Source organism: Tripterygium wilfordii, chromosome 2 (assembly GCF_013401445.1).
Source record: "Tripterygium wilfordii isolate XIE 37 chromosome 2, ASM1340144v1, whole genome shotgun sequence".
Classification (NCBI taxonomy): domain Eukaryota; kingdom Viridiplantae; phylum Streptophyta; class Magnoliopsida; order Celastrales; family Celastraceae; genus Tripterygium; species Tripterygium wilfordii.
Genome location: NC_052233.1, coordinates 827,378 through 851,196, shown reverse-complemented (window position 1 = coordinate 851,196; position 23,819 = coordinate 827,378). Strand labels below are relative to the sequence as shown.

The following is a 23,819-nucleotide window of genomic DNA, read 5'->3' as shown; positions in this document are numbered from 1 at the left end:
AGGGATACAAATTATTAATTTATTTGCTTATGCCTCCTACCAAAAGTTTATTTATTGATAATTATATCGCGCAGAAGTGATAGGGATCTCAGTAAAAGGCATCCCAATCATCTCAGTGGTGGATGCGTCACTCTCTGGTTCAATCACAAGGTTTTGTGGGCCCTTACACTTATATCAATCAAGGGATAAGATCCACTACTGAGATAACTATGATGCTTTTTACTGGGATCCCCAATATTTTTATATATCGCGTGAGCCATTATTCCACAAATCATCTTCTCCACATCAATTTTCAATGAATTCATCTTGAGCATAACTACTTGAATCATCTTGAGCATAATTATGCATCATTAATTATTTTTAACCGAATAAATTTATGAGGAAATTCAAACAAAATTCATAAGCACACACAAAATTCAAAGGTCAATTTTTTGAAAATTAATTTATATTTATATTTTGATCCTTTCTACAAATCTAACGATATATTTTTTTTTGTTCGAAACAAAAATCAAATTCAACATTAAAAAATGCATGACAATTTCGAACCATCAAATATAAAATTTTAAAAATTTCTGAGCTCTCATAATAATTTTACAACGTGATCCGATATTCCGATGTAGCTTTTCTACAAGAAAGCCCCGGCACCCACACCCTTATATAAGCTAGCGTAATGCTGCTTTTATTCGTTATAAGCTAGCGTAAGATGCTTTACGAAACGGGGCCATGTCCATGAGCTTTCTCTTCACATTGACGCCATAAGAGTGATAGTTGATGACAATATATTTTCTTCTATTCAGGAGCACGCAAGAATAACAAGTCAATTTAACAAAAAATCTCTGGTGATGTAAGCCTTTTCGATTCAATTCCTGTTATGTCAAAAGAATTATGCCACACGTTTAAAGCTTGTACTAATTCTCTCCTTATCCAGTTCCTTCCCATTTTTAGTCACTGAAAACAACAGATAACTACTGATGAGCTGTGCGTAACTGCATCTATGTAACAAAAAGAAGAAGAAGATAAAAAGTCTAAAATCCCGAAAAAACCCCTCCACTTTCATTTGACAGGTCAGCATATCGCGTCGGAAAAATTGATCGGGATCGGAATCGGACCGGAGTGATTTAATTCCTGAACTTTAACTTAATTTGACACGTTTTTTAAGTGATCCAATTATAAACACCTTTATTTTTCAATGATCCATCTGTACTTTACTAGATAACACTAAGTTGTGTGTCGGGGTGATAAAACTCTGTCCGGATAACCGAATTTGTTCGATTCAGATTAAATTAAGGCTGGACATAAATTATATGTTCGAAATCTGAGTTCAAACAAAAAAAATTGTTCGGTTTAAAATTGGATTGGGTCAAAACACATCAGTTTATTTGTTCGGATCATAATTCGAATTAGTTTATTATTCGATTTATTTATCCGAATTTAAATTAATCCGAGTTTGATCAATTATGTATCTGAAATCCAATCAAAATTAAGATCTAGTATGTAAATATTTCATAAACAAGAAACCGTGTCAGAATTTGCCTTGAAGCTTCCGCCATTCCAGTATTCCACATCCACTGCCTCCTCCTCTCCCAGATTTAAAACTCAAAATTATTTTTTTTTTGTAAATAAATGAAAACGAGTTCTTTCTCAATTGAATAGGATTTCGTAGATTTATTATAAATCTGATCTTCCTCTCACTCTCTCTCTCTCAAGCCAGGGAGAGATAGCAGAAGGAAAACAGAGTCGTTTCAACATTGAACAGTCTCTCTCATGGCGGCGTATACTCATCAGCTACCCATTTAACAATCCACTTCTACGTGTTCGACGATATACAATACTGGGTCGTTGTCCTAGGTGCATCAACCCCTTCTAAACCCACCTGACTCGGCCTTCTGCAGAATCCAGATCCATTTCTCTTTGAAGCTTTGAACTCCATTTTTGTATTTATAAATAGTGATTACGTAGCGCCGGCAGTGAGCAATCGAAATACGGAAAGACCCCATTTCCTAATTTGATCTATTTGGGTTAGGTAATCAAACCCGGAATTCCGATTCTTGGTGGCAATTGACCATGAGTGCGAATGAATCGAACTCTTCCAATGGCGGACCCGGTGCGGTTCAGATCCAGCAAAGCCGGCGATTACCCGATTTTCTACAGAGCGTGAATCTCAAGTACGTGAAGCTTGGGTATCACTACTTGATTACCCATCTATGGAAGCTCTGCTTGGTCCCTTTGATGGCGGCCATTATTGTCGAAGCGTCACGAATGAACCCAGATGACATTCACCAGCTCTGGCTGCACCTCCAGTACAACCTCGTCACCGTCATTACCTGCTCTGCTATTCTCGTTTTCGGATCCACCATCTACATCATGACCCGACCCAGGCCCGTTTACCTCGTTGACTATGCCTGTTACCGTGCCCCAGATCATCTTCAGGTCAAATATAATCAATTCATGGAGCACTCCAAGCTCACTGGAGATTTCGACGAGTCCTCCTTGGATTTCCAGCGCAAGATTCTCGAGCGTTCCGGTTTGGGGGAGGAGACGTATGTCCCTGAAGCGATGCATCACATCCCTCCGAGGCCGTCGATGGCGGCTGCGAGAAAGGAAGCCGAGGACGTGATGTTTGGTGCATTGGATATGCTCTTTAAGAACACAGACTTGAAATCTAAAGACATTGGTATCCTTGTTGTTAATTGTAGCTTGTTTAATCCTACTCCTTCGCTTTCTGCTATGATTATTAACAAGTATAAGTTGAGAGGCAATATTCGAAGTTTCAATCTTGGTGGCATGGGTTGCAGTGCTGGTGTCATAGCTGTTGATCTTGCTAAAGATTTGCTACAAGTTCATAGGAACACTTATGCAGTTGTTGTTAGTACTGAGAATATCACTCAGAACTGGTATTTTGGGAACAAGAAGTCTATGTTGATACCCAATTGCTTGTTTAGAGTTGGGGGTGCTGCAGTTTTGCTGTCGAACAAACCTGTAGACAGTCACCGGTCCAAGTATAAGCTTGTTCATGTGGTGAGAACCCATAAAGGAGCTGATGATAAGGCATTTAATTGTGTTTATCAGGAACAGGACGATCAGGGAAAGACGGGAGTTAAGTTGTCGAAAGATCTTATGGCCATAGCCGGTAATGCACTGAAGACTAATATCACCACTTTGGGTCCTCTGGTTTTGCCTATAAGTGAGCAACTCCTGTTTTTTGCCACCTTGGTTTCTAAGAAGTTGCTTAATGCGAAAGTGAAGCCTTATATTCCTGATTTTAAGCTTGCTTTCGATCACTTTTGCATTCATGCTGGTGGAAGGGCTGTAATTGATGAGCTTGAGAAGAATTTGCAGCTTCTCCCGATTCATGTGGAGGCCTCTAGGATGACTCTTCATCGGTTTGGTAACACCTCATCAAGCTCCATTTGGTACGAATTGGCGTACACAGAAGCGAAGGGGAGGATGCGGAAGGGAAACCGTGTCTGGCAGATTGCTTTTGGGAGTGGATTTAAATGTAACAGTGCTGTTTGGGAAGCTCTTAGGAATGTGAATTCCTCTGTTAATAGCCCATGGGAAGATTGCATCCATAGGTATCCAGTGCAGACCGTTCAGTAGTTCAACAACATAATGGTTAGAATCTCTTAAATTTAGTGAAGGTTACCGTGATAGATTGATTATAAAATGTTCGTGCTCACTCGTTGTTTCCATGTTATCTTTCCTGCTATTGATTATTTAGTGTTGAAAGTCATAAAGACATAAAGTCTTCTGTGTCTTAGGAATCATGAAAAAAGGGTCACCCCATCACTGTTCCTGCATTTGTAGTTGTTATGCAGAATGAGTTGGTGTTTGTATCATCAATATGTGTCTGTCTTCTCTTCTTCCCGAGACTTAAAATTTGCGTGTAAACTCATTTTATTGAGTTTTCAGCAGATTCTGATGTATGAATTGATCATCTCTTATTTGTACGTCAATGAATTTCAAAGAAGTTGCTTAATATGACGAATTTGTGTTACTAATCAAAATATCATAAGGAAATTCTTGAAATACAGTTTCCCGATGCCGCCTCATGAGGATTATTATATGATTTTCCATGGATGTTAATTTTGCTAAATCAATTGATCTGTTGTTTAACTAATGCCTTCTTAGAGAATATTAAAGACACCAAGATTTTCCTTCTTAAATTTGTTTGCGAGCTTACAGTATGTGTATTGTTCACCTGGTGGGTTATTGTGATTAGATGATTAACTCAGGTCTCAGGGTATCCTGAAAATACGAGCAACATCAGCCCCCCGTTCACGCTGGCAGGTTTGGTATCGTCTCTGGATTTTCTATTCTTGTCACCTTTACTTTATATGGACGGCACCTGATAAGGCCGCTCGTGTAAGTCAAGTGCTCACAGAATTACATTTTCTCTGATATAGGACCGAGAGATACATGCTTTTGCCAAGGCATGTTGGCTGCTTGAAAAGGTATATCAATGACTTATGTCCTCCATCTCCTCTGTATGTTTCCCTGTAAAGATTTTCATTTAGGTAGTTTCGCTGAATTTCCTCTTGCCCTAGCAACGCTTCTTGGGGACTTCATTTACAAAATCGAACAATTTTCGAAAGACTTGTCATATCTCCCGCGATTTTTGTTGTTGTCATCCATGATATTTCCTCGTCTTGTCAACTATTTGCTGTATTTGGCTGTTATAGTTAGTTGATGAAAATGATATTTAGCCCTTTAAAAGCATAAGTTATGAATTATGTAAAAAGAAGTTGCTGTTGTTTCACATTTTTACCGAATAGCTTAGCTTTGTTGTCAAGCTTGATAGTTAATGAGTTGTATTTATTTTTACTGGCCGGCTTCTGTTTTCTGTGTATGTTCATTCATTCTTCTGTCCTAAGCAGTTTTTGGTGAGCTTCCTTGTCCTTGACATGAACAAATCAATGCATGTGTCTCAAGCTACCTATGACCTGGTCTTTCCCTTATTTATTAATTTCTGGATTCACATGAAGGGTACAAATTAGTATTGTCCACTTTGGGCCAAATGCTCGTACGATATTTGTTTTTGCTTGTGCCATCGCCATTGGTTCTTAGAAAACGAGTTGATTGTGTGAATGAGGCTGAACTTTTACTTACATGCCACTTGGTTGGGTTATGTCAATCCGATGTAAGATAAAGTCTTAACACTCTCTCACACTTGTGGGTTGGATAATGTCATACCTAATGAGTGGACAGATAGAGGTCACGTCCAAATGGACGAGTTAAAAATCCAGCTAAAACACTACGAACCAATATTGTCCGTTTTGAGTCAAAGGCCCGCGTGACTGTCTTTTCTTTGGTCGTCGTCATTGATTCTTAGGCCTAGAAAATACGTTGTTGATTGTGTGAGAGAGACTTGACATTTGCTTATATGTCACTCGGTTGAATTATGCCAATTCGATATGGTCCCATTCATAAATGTATTCAAAGCATACTATTTGATATATTTGAAGATCACGCATATCATGAGACTTTGAGCCTTCCCAAATGAAAGTCCAGCCTGGAGTTGGGATTCCCCTTCAGGGGTTGTATTGAATAATTTGAATTTGGCTGATGATCAGATTCCCAGACTAATGGTTGAGAAGGTCTTGTTTGGATAGAAGAAGCATTGTGCTATGCTTAGGCCCAATTCTTGTGTTGGGCTTGTTAATGAAGTTTGATGTGCCGAGAATATACATATCTTTGTGCACCCGTTACATTAGTTTTCCTCTCGTTTTGAGTTAATTGAGAATTGATATTGCTTAATTAGTTCATATTTACAAAACTCAGGTAAAAAGGCATGAAATGGAGGGAAGAGAGATTCTTGTACAATTAATTTAGGAATGATATTTTTGAAATCACTTAACTTTCATTGTGTTTTTCAGGCAAAAATGTGATTAAGATGGGTCCGGCCCATGATCAACTCTTGCAGCCCAATTGCTGTCCAAAGCCCATTTTCTTTGGATGTGATATCCATTTGTCCAAGCCCATGTGAGGCCCACTTGCATCAAGCCCATTATTTAGCAAGCCCGATATCATCAATCCATCCATTTGTTAAGTCACCATTTGAAGGCCCATTACATGATCAACAATGATAGGGATCCGAGTAATAATCATCCTAAAAGCATTCAAACAATGTGACATGCATTCATTGAGTGTAGTCACATCATAGCAAATGACCCATTGAAAATCACATTCAATGAATACATGCCACACATTGTTGGGATGTTTTTGGGATCGTTATCATTGAGATCTTTCTTATTTTTGTTACACGATTTGCCAAATCCATGTACATGGGGTCCTAAACCCTAAATCTGCAATCAAAACTAACCCATGTGGATCATGCCATTCCCAATTTGCAGGCGAGCCTCAGTACCCCATCACATTCTCCCGTCATGTCAATTTATTCCGTCTTCAACCTCAACTACACAGCAGTACCCTTCATCCTTACTCCAGTCAAAGAAAGCAGCACACCCGTCCCGTCGTTCACCACGTACCAGTGTACTTCATCTCCATTATGAATAGATGAGTACTTTGCGAATGTTAAAGACGTATATACTGGGAGTGGGAGAATACAGAGAATTAGGAGAGAAATCACTCAATTACAAAGCTTTTGCTTTTATGTTCCAGCCGATTATTCTCATACATTTTCTTCTTAGAAATTGTGTGACGAATATGTTAGGCTAAAGTCTCCAAACAAGGTTTAGGGATTTGTTGTTTATCCTTTTGATTCCAGTCGCCCTGCCCATTTCTCACATTTATTCTCTTGAATTTACCAATTGATTTCTTCATTCGAAATTATATTCCATAATCCATTTTTCTTATTTTTAATTATCGTCTGAGTATTTATTTTGTTGACCCTCTTTTCTAAAACTCTTCCTCGTGGGATCGACACCTCGATCTGTACTCCAATAACCGCGAGTATACTTTCAACATAATCATGCACTTGCAAGTATCACGTACACAATAGAGTTCCATGATTGAAATCCAGCAAAAAGAGCCACGGCAAGTATCACGTACGCAATAGATTTCTATTGAAAGCATGCAATATCCTTGTGGTCATGCGTTGGAGTTTTGTTCAACTTGTTCAATCATAAGATGAGAAACTTATGTGCGCGCGTGCGAGTCTAAGAACTCGAATTTAAAACCATATCAACTATTTAAAGGATAATCATCCCATGTGCTTCGATGTTCCACCTTATTGTATGGGATGCGATCATATCTTATTAAATCCCACATCAAAAATAAACTTGTTTACTTTTCTTTTGACCTACAAGACATGTACATCTATCATCGCATGTGCTTCGATCTTCCACCTTATTGTATGGGATACCATCACGTCTGATTCAATCGGTCAATCCCACGTGAAAATAATCTTTTTACCTTTTCTTTTGAAAAATAATATACCATCACCTCATTGTATGGGATACCATATGTGATATGATGTTAGATGAATCCCGCACAAGAGCACCGCTATATATATATATATATGAATTCTTCTATATGAACCAACTTTGTGAACTTGAAATCCAATAATTATAATAAAACAAAACAAGAGTGGGGTCATACATTTGTTGTGGGACCCATCACATTTATGAATGAAAAGCAACTTCATAAAGTTGATTAACACATTTAGTTCACATAAGAGAATTTGTGTATATATATATCTCCTATATCAATGCATCATAAAGGCTATCCACAGTCTTCTTTCACAAACAGAGATATCATGGTGAACAGCATAAACATATATATGTCCATCCTTCGTGTAGTAATAAAGCTAGTCGGTCTGAAACCTCAGAGAGTAGAGATCGAGCCCGGAACCGTCGTCAACATCTGGGGTCCGGCCCAATCCAAGCCCAACAAACCCTCCATTGTCTTCCTCCACGGCTTTGCAGCAAACGGTATCCTCACATGGCAATTCCAAGTACTAAGCTTAGCCAAAAACTACAACATTTACGTGCCCGATTTCCTATTCTTCGGCGACTCAGCCACCGAAAAGCCGGACCGGTCACCGGTCTTTCAAGCGGAATGTATGGTGGAGGCCCTGAGGATTCTTGGGGTGGAGAAGTGCACCGTGGTTGGGTTTAGCTACGGAGGGATGGTTGGGTTCAAGATGGCTGAGTTGTATCCTGACTTGGTTGAGTTCATGGTCGTGACTTGCTCGGTCATGGGCTTGACCGAGTCAATAACAAGGGCTGCACTTGAGAGGCTTGGGTTCGGTAGCTGGGCTGATCTTTTGATTCCTGACTCGGTCAATGGTGTCAAGGTTTGTTTTAAAGACATTGCTTCCTACAAGTTGCCCTGGATGCCCGGCTTCATTTGGGAGGACTATTTTAAGGTACACATTTTTTTAATTAGTTAGTCCACCATTTTCTAGGCTTTTTCATTGATTTTTTATGAGAATTCATTGATTGTTTATGAAGAGTCAGACCTTCAGCATGTTCGAAATCTTAACGAGTGATTGTCACTAGTCCAACAATTATTTTATTTTTTAGAAATGTTAGGGATTTCAGGTATCCCAGTAATTAATATTAGTCATTGATTGATATAAGTGTAGTGGCATGCACAATCTTATATACATCAATCAAGGGATTGATTAGTTTATGTTACGATTCTACCCTCTCTTTTTTTCTGCCGTCGAAAATCGATTTGACGTATAAGACGCTTACGACCTCCCCTCTATGACCTGCAGTAATGGTAGAGATAACAAAAAGTTGGTTACATGTCAAAAAATATCACATGTTTAAGAAATATTTACATTTTTGCACCCTAACTCGGATTGGATTAAATCCAAATAATAATCTAATACGGATTAGGGTCCGAACAAGTAAATCGAACAAGATTCATGTGTTTGGACCTGAACACAAAATTTTCATGTTCGGATCCGAATTTCAGACATATAACTTATGTCTAAACTTGATTTAATTCGGGTCGAACAAATTTGATCATCCTGATCGTACAGAGTTTTGCCACCGGTAGGTAATGGTTCCCTAGCATTATTACAACATTTACCACATAGTTATTCTCCATAGGTCAAAAAAGGTTGTAGGGTAAACGTCTCATTTACTCCTATGTTTGTTTGTTTTCAGAGAAGTCCATCATAGAAAACTAAAATAATTTATCTTATTTAGAAATGGAGGTCTTACCTACTCCAAGCTTCAATAAATTAATATGATTTAATATGTGGTAATTTCGCTATACAAATATAAAAGTGAAGGTGATGTGAATCATGTGATGGCTGCATGCATGCAGGTGATGTTTGATTATCGGAAGGAGAAAGCAGAACTGCTGGAGGCATTGGTCGTATTTGATAAGGACTTTTATGTCCCACAATATTCTCACCAGGTTAGGAACACAATTACGTTTCAAATTTGGATTCCTTTTTTTATATTTTATATTTTTTATTCACACCCCAAACAGTCCATTATATATATATATTTGTGTTGAATTATTCAGTTCACGTGAATACATCGAATCTGCACGATTTTGTTTCTCTCATGAATGACAATATCGTCTAGCTTTCAATATTTTTTTTTTCCAAATGAGAGGGGGCTAAGTGTGTTTTCCCCAATCTTCAAAGGTGCAAAAGTGCATTTTACCCTTTTTGAATGGTTCCTTATAGATTACTGAATTTTTTTTTTTTGTAGAGGATACATATCATTAGTGGAGAGAATGACCAAATTTTCACCAAGGATGTTGTCCTGAAATTGAAAGAGTATGTATATATACATGCACATTTATGTCATTTATTTGGACAGTTTAAGGTTTACAACTAATCATAATAAACTGAATTTTGATGACATGGTATATGGCAGACAAGTAGGAGACAAAGGGAGCTTGCGATTCATAGCAAAGGCAGGTCATCTTGTTAACTTGGAACGACCAAATGTGTACAACAGGCATCTCAAGGAAGTTCTTGCTTCCTTTTATCACCAAAAATAATGGGATCTCCATATCCGGCCTCCTCTCCGAACAGTTGTGATAGGGATCCCAACAGCTGATATCTCAGTTATCAATATTATTGAATTGTACGCACAAGATTTGATATACATCATGTGGGACTTGTGGAGTTCAAGAATTCAGTTGGATTTAATACGTCCAACTCAGTAGATGCTGGGATAACAGAGATGCCAACTACTATTGATATCTTTATCATTTTTTTTTCGTTTTCAGAATATTAATTATTTTTGTTGGTTCTTGTGTCGTTGACTTAGTCTTTGGCATGTTCTATGCAATATGGATTTCAATGTTATAGACCAAGAATTGTTACAAGATTGATTCAACTTAATACTAGTTAAAAGTTAAGTTGATGGTGAATGGTTTATGGTGGGACAAATACTAATCAGAAACGCTATTGGATTTGGAACAACTAATTCAGATTGTAAGACTTTGTCTTTTGGGAAGAAGTCTTTTGATGGGCTCTTTCTTATTGCCTTGGCATCATCAAATAAGTAAAAAAAACACAACCACAAAGACCCAATTGTCAAAGAAATGCATTTTTTTTATAACTGGGAAGGTGATAACGAGGTCATATAAACTTGTCTTTTAGACATATGATAGAGCCTAAAGTAGAGTGTTCAAAAGCCTTTCATGCACAAAAATTTCCTGCACGATGATCGGATAACTTGGGCCAAAATCCCAAGTGTGGCCATAGGTTATTGCTCACAGTGAGAACCAAACTCATTACATTCTGATAATACACATATTAAGGTGTATAATTGAATTGTAGGACAATTAATCTCACTAGTTGGTCACTTTTTTAAACCTTTTCCCTCCAACATTTCCACACGGCGACGGATAAGGCCGAGAGCTCTACACCTCCTCTTCCTCCTCCAAGATCTACTTACTAGTATATTTCAAGTTTACGACATGACAAAACAACTTCGTTGGTTGTTATAGAACGAAATCCCACATCGCTTGGGTATTAGCTGTTGGACTAGTATATTAGATGGGACGTCCCCCCTCCCTTGTAAACCGGTGGTTTAGAAAGGAAACATTGGAGCCTACATTTCTTTACATTGGCCATGTTTTACCATAATGTTGTCATTGTGTATGTGTGACAATTAGATGGACTATCTAATGGCCCGAATACTAGAAGCCCAATTTTGAAGTCCATCTAATGGGCCAAATACTAGAAGCCCAATTTTAACTTCAAAATTCATATCTTGGCTGTTCGGCCCATTAAACAAACTTGAGTTTGTGCTTCTAGAAAATACTAACCTAGACTTTCATTATGGAGGTGTATATATATATATATATAATCTTTCAATCAAATCTGTCTCCAAATCTGCTCATATTGTCCAATGAAATTCCGGATTTTGAAACTCCCAAACGAATCCACTTTGTGGGTTCTTCTTTCTTTTTTTAGCTGTCTAGTTTTAAATCACTATGTAACCCAAGCAAGGCCCATACAATACCCGAGACATACACGAGTGGCTCAAAAAGTTATAAAGCTGTTTCAACCTTATCATCATCATAATCAACCACTCATGATAGCCTAATTGATGACTTTTTTGCGGCCAAACCGTATGGACTCGGGGAAATTTTGAGTTCGATTGACACTATGAACAATAATCTTGTGGCTACGCACTGAGCTTTTGACTCAACTTACTTGAATTTCTGTGCGTGCAAGTCTGATGATCTGAATTTACACGTATATCAATTTTAAATGATAAAATTTATGTGATGTCGTTCTCGATTACTGAAAAAAAAAAATTCATCAATCATAATATGTATCATATGATAACAGGATGGATCAATATTACAGCTGGAGGTGCATGGGTCTCTCAAAATCATACTTGACTTTGCTTTTGCAAGTACCATCATAATCTTCAATGACTACTCAATCACACTACAACCCTTTACAGTTGGAGGAAATCCACATTTAATTCTAAGTCCTGGCCCCCTTTGATCTCTGCTTTCAAACCCTAAACAAAAACAGTTTGCTTTCTTTTCTTTTCTTTTCTTTGCAATTATTTTATCATGACTAGCTAGAATGCACGAGAGCAAATAATTTTCTCATATTCTTTTCAAAGGCTATTCTCGGGGAAGATCATGCATCATAAGGACTAATCATAAGGCCAAAAAAGAGAGGAGAAAATGATGTCTAAGTACAAATTGTAATAGCTTACATTCCCATCAATCACCTCATAATCTCCTCGAGACACGTACTATTTATAAAGATAGATCCGATATACATCGAACCTTTTTCTCGGAAAGACCAAATCAAAGGGACTAACCCTAACACAAGTCTAAAATCCTTTGAACCCAATCAATTTCCAAGATCCTTATCTAGGACAACACGGATCAGGTAAAGAAGGGAACTTGACATACTAAATACTACACTTTTTTTTTGAAAGAAAATACATTACTGACTTGATCGTTAGATGTATGAGTATAAAAATATAACGAATAAGGGAAACCAATTAATTAATTAATTAAAACAAATATTAGTTGAGTATTTGGTATGTACATATATATATATATATACGATGGTCCCACTAAAAATCTATCTATAGTGAAGCTAATAAATATTTGCTCTTGCATTGCATGGCCTTTGTGTTTCAATAATCAATACTACTCCAACTTGATGACCCACTAGTGTCCTATGATCATCATACATATGGGACCTCAACATTAATGATACTCAAGAATATAATGCCCTTCAATATTAATCATACATGTACTCTTCCTACAAAATATTCTACCAATAATTACAACAATTGTGTCTACCTAAGTCATCAGTACCACGTAAAACACTACTATATATATATATATATAATATAAAGAAATTTAGTGAAAGTCATATCAAGCAGCTGGAAATATTTCTGTACATGGGCCTAAATATAAATATATATATATATATATTCTCCCCAATCTTAGTCAAACCTTGTTAAATCTAATATATTCCTGAATATATATGTTCCAATATCATCACTACAAAGATCCATCTCCAGCTATAACATATATCTTGATGTCTTTGTTCTTCATGATATAGACCCAGAAATCCCATGTGATCATGTCTCTCAATTTGCTTAATTAATTAATTAATTAATTGATGTACATATACATATATTAGATAAATATTGATGTCTTTATTTTGCAGGGAATCAAAGGTATGCATCAAGTTGTTATACAATAAAGCAATTAAATTTTCTTTTACCAAACAAAATATAAAAAGAAAGATAAAATATATAGATTGTGAAGTCAAACATTAATATTAATAATCTATATTTGTAGGATTAAATTTCCATGCCATCTAATTCCAGCTAAAATAGCCTATACATATACATATACATATATATGAATATATTCTAATTAATGTTATATACGGCTTTATATATATAATTAAGGGTGTAAATATAAAAGATGTAAAGTCGACCATGGACGAAGAAGGGATGGATTAGGCAGGACATGCATGGGGGTTGCCTTTAGTTCTGTCGTTGATACTGCAAACTGGTTGGCATGTTGATGTCTTTTGACAGACACTGTTCAACAATTTTAATTTTGACCCAAAATAGTGTTCATGCAATGCATATATATATATATATACACACACACACACCCCTCTATTTGGCTCTCTTCTTATCCTCACACTGTTCTTGAACAATATTGTTTAAATCTATCTTATTTAAAGTTTTGTATTTTTCAGATTGCTTTCTTGTGTTGTCTAACCAGCAGATGTATTCTACCTTTTTCTGTTACAATAAAACATATCGGTTTGGACATCCAAATCATAATGAAACCCAAGTCCCTATCACATTTAGAGGTATTTTCTTGGGCTCAAGTATCATTAAGTGAGACGTCCTAAGAAGAATAAAGTTTTACAGGTCCTATATTCACAGGAATCAGATAACTCAAAACGGACAATATATTTTAATGTGAGCATGTAGGACTGAGATTTTCAACTTTTTTTTGTTTGTTCTTGATAAATCGCATGGTGTAGAGAAGGTGAATGGTAAAAAAATAGATTATCAATCCATTATAGAGATGTTACAAAGTAATATTGTAATTGCCTAGTTGATCCGATCTGCACAAAAAGCATAATGATATGAGTATTGTCTCGGAGAAAAACTCGATGAAATAGACATGTCTGTGAAGATGCAGACTACCAGCACCTCTTGCGCAATGAAGATCGCATCCTTTTCTATTGATTTAGGAATTATTGAAGGATAGGAAGATTGCAGAGACAGAGAAATTTTTTAAAAAAACAAACAAATCAATTAATGTTGCTTTCTCTGGCTTTTATTTCCCATCAGAAATGATGCCACACCAAACTTTTAGGCCCAAAGTAGAAGAGCCCTGGCCCAGTTTCGGGCCCAAGCAAAAGTGCCAATGGTTGTGACTTGTGACAACAATAATGTCCTTCAATTATAAGGACAACTTCTTTAGCATAGAATATGATAGGAAATGTCAGAATGACTTGTGACACAATGCCCTTTCACATTTCTTGCAAATAAATAGGAAAGTAAAATATAATGTTCATATATAATGTTTTTTCCTTTGTCGTAGTACAAAGTTTCTTTGGACATTTTTTTTTGTCATGCATGGTTTAATCAAATCATATGATTGTTTGATGAATTGTCAAAATGGGTGGACCTACGTTTTCATAAATTGCCCATGAGAAGCTAAAGCTAGGCGTTGATTGTGGGGCTAGGTATTCAGAAGGTATAAAGTTCTCTACAAGTCCGTCGCTCCGCACTAGTAACTTTTTGTCTGTTTTGGGTCAGCCCATACTGACTCGCACAAATTTGTCAAAAAAAGTGATCGCGAACACCCCTAGATATATGCACCAGCTAGCACCAGCTAGTCCCTATTGGCATGTTTGCTATGACACCAATGGAATAACAACTCGCCCTGTTGTACTAATAATACTTTGTTCGCTTTGGGTTAGTCCATATTATCCCTCGACTTTATCTTCCTGACCCAACACTCGTGCATACTAATTGGAGCCCGGGAAAAGCATTTGCTACTAGTTAAAAAGTTTGGCCTAATATATTATATATTTCACTTCTTCAACTGCGCAATGTGAGATTTAAAACACTAAGCCCCCTCGCCACTTAATAGTTCATCCATCACCACCAAACTTGACATTATAGAGACCTGTGGCCCAGCCTACTCGAGTTGGATACTAAAAATAACATCCTTGTAGTTTAGGACTTCTTTCTTAAGGATCGACTGTAACAATGACACATACCATCTCCCATTGGAAACTTTGCAATAATGAAGATTACTCCAAAGAAATCCGGAATGCACATATATACATATATATATGTGTGTATATATATTACGTTGCATGTGTATTCTTCGCAATTTGTTACTTTTATTTGGAAGGAATTCGACACTCCAAATGTCCTTATATAAAGATATATAGCTAGAGTGAGCTTACAGACAAAGTTTCGAGTTAACATTCCCTCATATAAAAGTACAAGAACATGATGTTATATATATATGTATACATACAATACAATCCTTTGTTTCTACACTTGCACCATTTCATGATGACTCTAAATATCTATCGATCCTCAAGCCTGCTGTACTGATCATGACCGAATCAAGCCCGCAAACAATTGTTGTCCGGATCGATGTTTATGCATGGTGGTTAGTTATGCAAGAATAAGTTTAATTTTAGGTACACGTAGATATTTTGGATTGATCAGGGAAGGCGAGTTTTTTATTGATTCGGAACAAAAATAAAATCGATTGGGTAGTTCACAACCAAACTAAATAAAACTTCAAATCGAAGAAAATTGTTTGTTCACATTGGAACATCATGCGACAATCAAGAGTGTAACTCTGAATTGTAAATCTTAAATCCTAAAAAATTCTATACTGATAAAATCATAAAAATAAGAACATGTATATATACATGTATATATGTATGTTCGTGTAGTTGGCCATACGGATTTCCAAAAGTCATATACTATTGTCTAGTATGGAAATTAAACATCATATGTATCAATATTACCTTTTCTATATACATACATACATACATATATATATACATACATACATACATATATATATATACATACATACATATATATATATATTATATATATATATATATAATACGTAAAAGGAAACAAATTCTCTTTGGGTTTTAAAATTTTGTGTAAGCTATATATAGCCCATGCGTTATGGTGTATGGTTTTTCGAGTCCAACCATGCATATTCATGATCACAAGTGCCGTTCCTAATATCTATGCACACACGTACACACACACATATATATATGTACACACACACATACATATGACGAATACATTGTTTGCATTGAAGAAGAGAAGGGAAGCCCATAGTATTCATGATCTTAATACGATTACAAATTCATAGCATATAGTTGTTGCAAGTGGAACCAATATGTAGCGGATGAGACAGAGAACAGTCTCCAATGACACAACTCCTCTCTCTCTCTAGAGTGAGGTGACATCGTTTGAACTAGGATTCCTTCAACGTCGGATCTGCTGCAATATTTCATTGCGACAATGCCCTCTCTAGATAACCCATATCTCTCCCCACTGTCCATATTTTATCCATTAAAGATAAGATATAGCTATATATATACACATACAGAATTCGCAATTAATACTCTTACAATATTATTTTTACTAAAATTTTGTGTTGAGAAATATGATGCACCATGCATATGGAAAATTGGAGCAACTAATCATGAATGAGTAGTGTATATATATATATATAGGAATTCTCCTATGTGGACCAAAAGTGTGGACCAAGTTTGTGGACCAAAATCCAATGGTTGTAATCAATCACAACATAAGTGGGGGCCACACATTTATTATGGGGCCCACCACATCTATGGTTGAAAAACAAGTCCACAAACTTGGTCCACACTTTTGGTCCACATAAGAGAATTTCTGTATATATATATATATATATGTGTGCGCGCGCGCGTGTGTATTGGGAGTCACACATGAATTTTGGATGCTATATTGTCACACATGGTGTTTGTTTTCCACAAAAAAAAGGGGAGATTAAGATTGCTCACCAAGGGATTTTAATATTAGTGGACCACAGTACATATCATGGGAACAACATGCTTAGCTATGAGAGCAACACAAAAATTTCCTCCAATTAGGTTTGGTTTTTCTGCACGTGATTACAAGGGTATTGTTCTTAATAGAAGGGTATTGTTCTTAATGGAAATCGAATCATGACCTTTTGAGTCGATAAGTTGTGATCTCAGTGAGATTTACCATTAGAGCATCATATGCCAATTAATCTTAGATATTAACACTATACATATGACAAAGATATACTTTGTCACCTTCTCTAATTCTGTTGGCAAAAGAACCAGTAGTACCACCGTTGGAAAATTTTTTATTTTTTGGTTACAATTGCTATTGCTGATCAAATTTACGCACCCCACTTGCCATATACTTGTTATTTTTTTCCAAATCAAATTATGAAGTGACGTTATATGACCACGTAAACATACATACATACATACATACATATATATATATATAGTGCGGCTAGCCAATGCAAAATCATTATAGATAAGTTCACTGTACACTTATATACATATACACAAGGATGCTTAGTCAATGAATCCAAACCCCAAATCCAATGTAGAGGGAAAACTTGACTCAAAGGGACCAAACGGGGTTATTTAGTTTGATAAAGACTACAAATTGAAAGTGATTGAATGAGATAGAGGGAGGGAAGAAAAGAAGGAAAAAAAAAAAAAAAGACAGGACCCCATTTGCCTTTTGTTGTGTGTATAAGGTCATATCACTGTACATATATATATATATATATATAGAGAGAGAGAGAGAGAGAGAGAGAGAGGAAGATGGGGAGAGGTAGAGAGGGTCCCATTAGTGTGATAATGGAAGTAGCCTTCATCCTCTCTGGACTTGTTCCCTCTAATCCATGTGTTTTGATCTCTTATATAGTAACCCATTACCTTCCATTTCTTCAAGCTTCAATTTGCTTTATCTACAACCAATATCCGCAACTTGAACCAGAAGAAACTAAGATACATTGAGCCAGGAGAGTGTATATATAGGTTAAGCTGTAATTATCTAATTATGTTATTTTTCCTGCAATCAAACGACAAAAAACAGTTATATCAATGTCTCTAATTAACGAATATGTTAAGAGTTGTTGCTTTATGGAAAAGATATTTAGTGTGTTTAGTTGTCGTTTAACAATTAACATAACTGAAGAAAAATGATGTAGCCTATAAGACAATTATTGATTAATAACTCATTGCATGCATTCAAACCTCAAGGTACTTTATTAGGTAAAGTTATGGTGGACTAATAACTAACCAATCAAATATTGTGCGAAATATTTGATCCAAACTCTAAAGAGGGAGTTGGCTGGGTGGTAACTTGACGAGATTAACTATTGTCAAATCCAATATGTCCTATGTTAAACTCTCACGTCGGCCTTATAATTTCCTGTTGCATGTGAAGCGGGAGATTAATATACCCAGAGTTTATCATGCATTTATGTAGGACGTGACCAATGTGCCCCTGTCTCTTGGATGAGTTTCACGTAACCAAAAAAACAAATATTTGATACATGTCACTATTTTTTAACCTAGGACTTGTCACATGAGTATTCAATTTTTATTTTGACAAATATAGTCACCCAAAAGACATCAATCACCATCTCACACTTAACACAATTTTAAACATATTATTAGGTCAAACTAGCTGATAAAACTAATGAAGTAGACTCTTAACTATCAAATTATATGACAAGCGTCACCATTAATCTTGTCACCACACCCAATTTGCAACTTCGATTCTTGTCAAAATCTAGCAATCTTAATTGAGATGGGAGGGACTCAAATTCTTCCCCAAAAATAATGATTTTTTTTGAAAATGATATATTAGAGTTATGAGTTAGTTTAGGATTTAGAGTTTAGGGTTTAGGGCTTAATTTTTATTGTTTAGGGTTTAGAATTTTTTCTCCAAAATGTACTATTTTCTAATATTATGAACACCAAAAATACTTAATAACACATTTTAATTCATTATTTAACATAGTTTCTAGGGATAATTGGAGCTAAATTAGAGCGTCAATCCTATCTTAATTATTATTAAAAGATGTTGTTAGGTTTTAATTAGAAAGTTAGTTACGTATAAAGCATGTTATGAAAGAGCAAAACATAACTGAATTTGGCAGGGACCGACACGCGCCGTCGCATGTAATCATATCTTGCGCCACGCGCTCCTTAATTAAACTTAGTTTTAGCCTCAAAAGTGAAGGGGTAGTGGGCGGTATTTGACACGCACTATCGGGAGCGATTGGGGGTCTGGATTTCTGCTCTTTCACCAACTACCAATCCCAGCACTCGAAACCCAGTTTGTACACGTCATTACTCTGACATGTCAGATCAAGTGCTTCAGGACGTTGCCACATGGATGCATGCATGTGGGTAAACACGTAACAAAGACCGAGCTTCCCGCCATTGTTCACGGCCTCCGATACCCAAATAGCGTATCATGTCACATGGAGCGAACTCATACCAATAATAATTAGGGTTGAGATTAGGTTGGATCGGTTGGTTATCGACCCGATCAACTGATTTATCGTCAATTCTAAAACTATTATTGATCCGACCTTTGTAGGTCGGATGATGGTTCGCAATCGACTTTGTTGGTTGTCCAATGGATCGGTTGTTGGTAACAATCGACCTCATGTCAATCTAAAAATCTGAAAGGAATAACCGTATAATTGTTGAACTGCATAATGCGAAAGATGAACAAAAGTTACAAAACAAAAGCACATATATGCTATTACTATCCCGTATCCAAGATTCCAAATTATCAACCACAGGTCTACAGCCACAGTGACAGGGAATGGTTCTAGGGTTCTTAGCTTGAGTGGAGTATTGGAGTTGCGACTGGGTTGAGTGGAGTGGAATGGTTCTAGGGTTTGTGATGTGTTGATTGTGTGTGTAGTGTTGTTGACTCGATGTCGTATTGTTGTTTAGTGATACATACAGGTCACTTACTAGTGGTCACGTGTAGTCATTTAGATTTAGATTATTAGTGAATTTGATTAACAGATTAAGTACTTAATTATAGACTTGTATAGCATACCTATAACTATAGTATGTAATTTGTCTTAGTCAATTAGAAATGATACCTTAATGGGTTTTAACTTTTAATTGTTAATGAGTTACTTAATTGCTAATGGGTCAGTGTTTATATACTAATAGTAATATTTGGGCTTTTGACCCAATTTCATAAAATAGTCGGTTGGTCGATATTATCGACCAATCAACATTTGGGTGTTATAAGAACCATCAACCAACTCACATATGTATGGATCGATTGTCATTATCGGCCTGACTCTATGGATCGATTGACGGTAGAATACCGGTTGACCGATAATGGATCGATAATATCGATCCAGTCTCAGCCCTAATAATAATAGCCTTTGACCCATTAAATTTGTTGCCTGCATGTCATTCAATTTCTACTCAACCCCATGACATAAAAATCAAACCTATACACACACATGCACATACAATCCATACATACACCAAGTCACTAACCCCCGTTGCAACAGAAAGACAGTCTACGCCGTTTTGCAGTGCTTAGACAACCCACGTGGCAGTCATGTCAGTAGGCCCCACAGCCCACAGCCTCTCTCTGCTTATGGATACATTCGATGGCCTCCCCCTGATCCATCCGGCCATCCCCACCTCTCTCTCTCTCTCTCTCTCTCTCTGGTAATAATACCGGCCAGTGGTGTCAGATTCCGGCCACCACCATCTCTATTTATTTATTTTTAAATAATTATAATTGGATTTATATAAACACATCCCATTCGTTCCTCTCCTTTTGCCCCTACATTTTCGCACTTTCTTCTTTTGCTCTTCTACTCCTCCTCCTCCTCCTCATTCAACCCACAAAAGAATACATACTTTTACACGCCCCCGCGTATTGAATTTGCTAAATACGTGAACAAATTAGTCCGAATTGATCTGATTTTTGGCATCGAATGGCGATGAATAGAGCATTATTACCGGAGATGTTGCAGTGTACGGACATGACTGTACTGGACAGGCAACGGGCTCGCTTCAAATGGCAACAGGATCACAACTTTCAACAACAAGTGCAAGAGAATTTCTTCGGCGAGTTGGGCGGAGTGTTTTCGGTACCCAATCCGGTTCAGGGTTTTCAGAATGGGTTCGACCCGGTACTGCTTAAGCCCGACCCGGAGATGGAAAACGGATGGCCTAATTTTGTGGGATTCGGGCCTTGTGGGTACGGCAATGGACCGGGTTTTGACGTCAATTACGGCATTTCAAGAACCGCTAGTTGTCCACCAACGGTGGCAGCGGCAGCTGCAGCGGCGGAGGCGGCCGTGGAAAACAGAGAGTTAGCTTTGCCAGAAAAGATAACTTCTTTGGCTGCCAAAGAGAGTTCCAAGAAGAGAAAACTAGATAAGTTGCAAAATACTAAGGTGGGTGTGTTTAGGTTTCTGCGATTACTGTGTCTTTTGATCATGTTTGATTCACAAATTTTTAAAAAATTTATGGTGCTCTGTTTTCTCTCTGTTGTGATCACAAGAGATGCATTGTCAGGATAGTTCTTGAATTATTAATTGAATCCTCTTTGGGTAATTTGATAGATTGTTGTTGGAGAAGATGACCCAAAAGAGAAGAGGATCAAAGGATCTGAAGAAGATGGAGAGTCCAAGAAAACAGAGCAGAACACCAACAACAATAAAACCAGTAGCAGCAACAGCAATAATACCACCACAAAGAACAAGAACAAGAACAAGAAAGAAAATTCTGCTGATACTTCAAAGGAAAACTCAAAAGTCTCTGATGTTCAAAAGCCTGATTACATCCATGTCCGGGCTCGCCGCGGTCAAGCCACTGACAGCCACAGCTTGGCTGAAAGAGTGAGTACCAACAATTTTGGGCTCAATTTCTCTGTTTTTAAGCATTTTAAGCCTCTTCAATGTCTAATACATGTTCATTTTTCTGCAGGTGAGGAGGGAAAAGATCAGTGAGAGAATGAAGTATCTGCAAGATTTAGTCCCTGGTTGCAACAAAATCACAGGAAAAGCTGGAATGCTAGATGAGATTATCAACTATGTTCAGTCTCTTCAAAGACAAGTAGAGGTGATAATGATCTTCAACTTTATTATTTTTCAACTCTTGTTCAAACTGGTCATGGTCTATATATCCTTAATTGGTCTTCTTTTGTTCATTTTTACCATAAACAGTTCTTGTCAATGAAACTTACTGCTGTTAATCCAAGACTTGACTTCAACAACATTGACAACTTATTTGCAAAAGAGGTAAAGAAAATTGTTTCAAGAGTCTTGTGCATTTAGGTATTGGTATCTCAATTATCTCAGCTGCTGTTAATTCCAATTATTCTTTTGAATTCTATGCGTCGAACTCAGCAGTTAAGATAACTGAGATATTAACTGTTGGGATCTTTATCATTTTTGTTTTCCTTTATTTGATTAGTAATCACATTCCTCTGCTGTTGTTCCACAACAGGAGTTTCCTGCTAATACAGCTAATAACAATATCTCCACAATTGGTATGTCATCAGACATGAACAATCCTGCTAGTTTCCTTCAGTTTTATCCAGTTCAACAACAATTGATTTCATCTACCGGGATCGAAATGTCGATGATTAATCCTACGGATATGGGACTAAGAAGAACGATTAGCGCTCCTGTATCGCTCCCGGAAACATTTATCAATTCATCTTGCTTCACTGTAATTTCTTCAAGACCTCACTGAATCTACTAATTCTGGTTTTTTTGTCTGTTTCTTTATGGAGTTCAAAATGCTTATGATGTAAAATCATGATTTTGTTTTGTTAATGCAGGCAACACCAACTTGGGATGCTGATTTACATAATCTCTACAATAATGTGACTTTTGATCAAGGAAGATCCTTTACATCTCAACCATTTACAGGTAAGATGGAAAGAAAGAAAGAAAGAACCAACAAGTCTTGTCAATCTTTCCCTTTATTATTGCTTTGATGAGTTTGTGAAAGGCTTGATGCCAAGCAAAGTGGATGGAACAACCAATGATGGAGACTATATATATATATATATATATGTATATATATATAAACCCTACAGATGATAGTGATTTTATAGAATGGAATCATGGTTTTCTATCTAAATGATCAGCACCATTGATATTTTCTTCAATAAATAGTACAAGGCATTGGACCCATAATCATGTTTTCTCTTGACTAACTTTTCACTACACAATGAAAAGTCATGCCTTTGCATCATTATAAGCACATCAATACTAAAGATGTTATGGTTAATTTTGCAGGTCCCATTGAAGCTAGCAATCTAAAAATGGAGATCTGAATTGGATATCAACCATTGGATTTCTTGAATGATTTACTCCAAGGAAGATTCATTGTTTTACTTTCTTCAAGTACATAGCTTATATATATATATTTGTATGTATACTTTCAATATAGTATGAACAAGTTATATACTTATTAGCCTCAATAACTTCTTTTACTGCATTTGAATCACTAACTATGATGTATGGACTTTTCATTTTACCCTACCGTACCGATATCGGGTATGCAGGACATGGGTATTGGTATGATACCTGAATTCTTCATTTTACCTTGCCTCCCTCTATGACTTCTTTCAATTTGAAGAACCAGACACATGGATATGTACCCATACCCAATACCCGTACCCGAGTCCATGTATCATAGATCACTAATAGCAGTACACCCATTTTGAGCTATAACAACAGTAGCTAGAATAAAAGATTGATTATGATGTTTGTGGATTCAATTTTTACATCTGATGTATTATCCGCTCTGTGGTATC

General features: G+C 36.6%; 3 protein-coding genes across 3 annotated transcripts; all 3 read left to right on the top strand.

The window, feature by feature from the left end:
* The first annotated feature begins 1,552 nt into the window (after nt 1-1,552).
* LOC120013617 (3-ketoacyl-CoA synthase 4-like) lies at nt 1,553-3,984 on the top strand. The gene has a single exon (XM_038865494.1). The coding sequence runs from the start codon at nt 2,065-2,067 to the stop codon at nt 3,598-3,600; it is 1,536 nt and encodes a 511-aa protein (XP_038721422.1). The 5' UTR covers nt 1,553-2,064; the 3' UTR covers nt 3,601-3,984.
* Nucleotides 3,985-7,585: 3,601 nt separating this feature from the next.
* LOC119982916 (epoxide hydrolase 1-like) lies at nt 7,586-10,318 on the top strand. The gene is made up of 4 exons (XM_038826521.1): nt 7,586-8,329; nt 9,244-9,336; nt 9,639-9,706; nt 9,807-10,318. Exons 1-4 carry the CDS (start codon nt 7,670-7,672, stop codon nt 9,931-9,933), a joined length of 948 nt encoding a protein of 315 aa, XP_038682449.1. The 5' UTR covers nt 7,586-7,669; the 3' UTR covers nt 9,934-10,318.
* A 10,355-nt stretch (nt 10,319-20,673) lies between these two features.
* LOC120011638 (transcription factor bHLH63-like) lies at nt 20,674-23,606 on the top strand. Its single transcript, XM_038862760.1, has 7 exons — nt 20,674-21,444; nt 21,613-21,888; nt 21,977-22,111; nt 22,216-22,290; nt 22,499-22,723; nt 22,836-22,926; nt 23,299-23,606. The coding sequence occupies exons 1-7, from the start codon at nt 20,980-20,982 to the stop codon at nt 23,334-23,336; spliced, it is 1,305 nt and encodes a 434-aa protein (XP_038718688.1). The 5' UTR covers nt 20,674-20,979; the 3' UTR covers nt 23,337-23,606.
* The last annotated feature ends 213 nt before the right edge of the window (nt 23,607-23,819 follow it).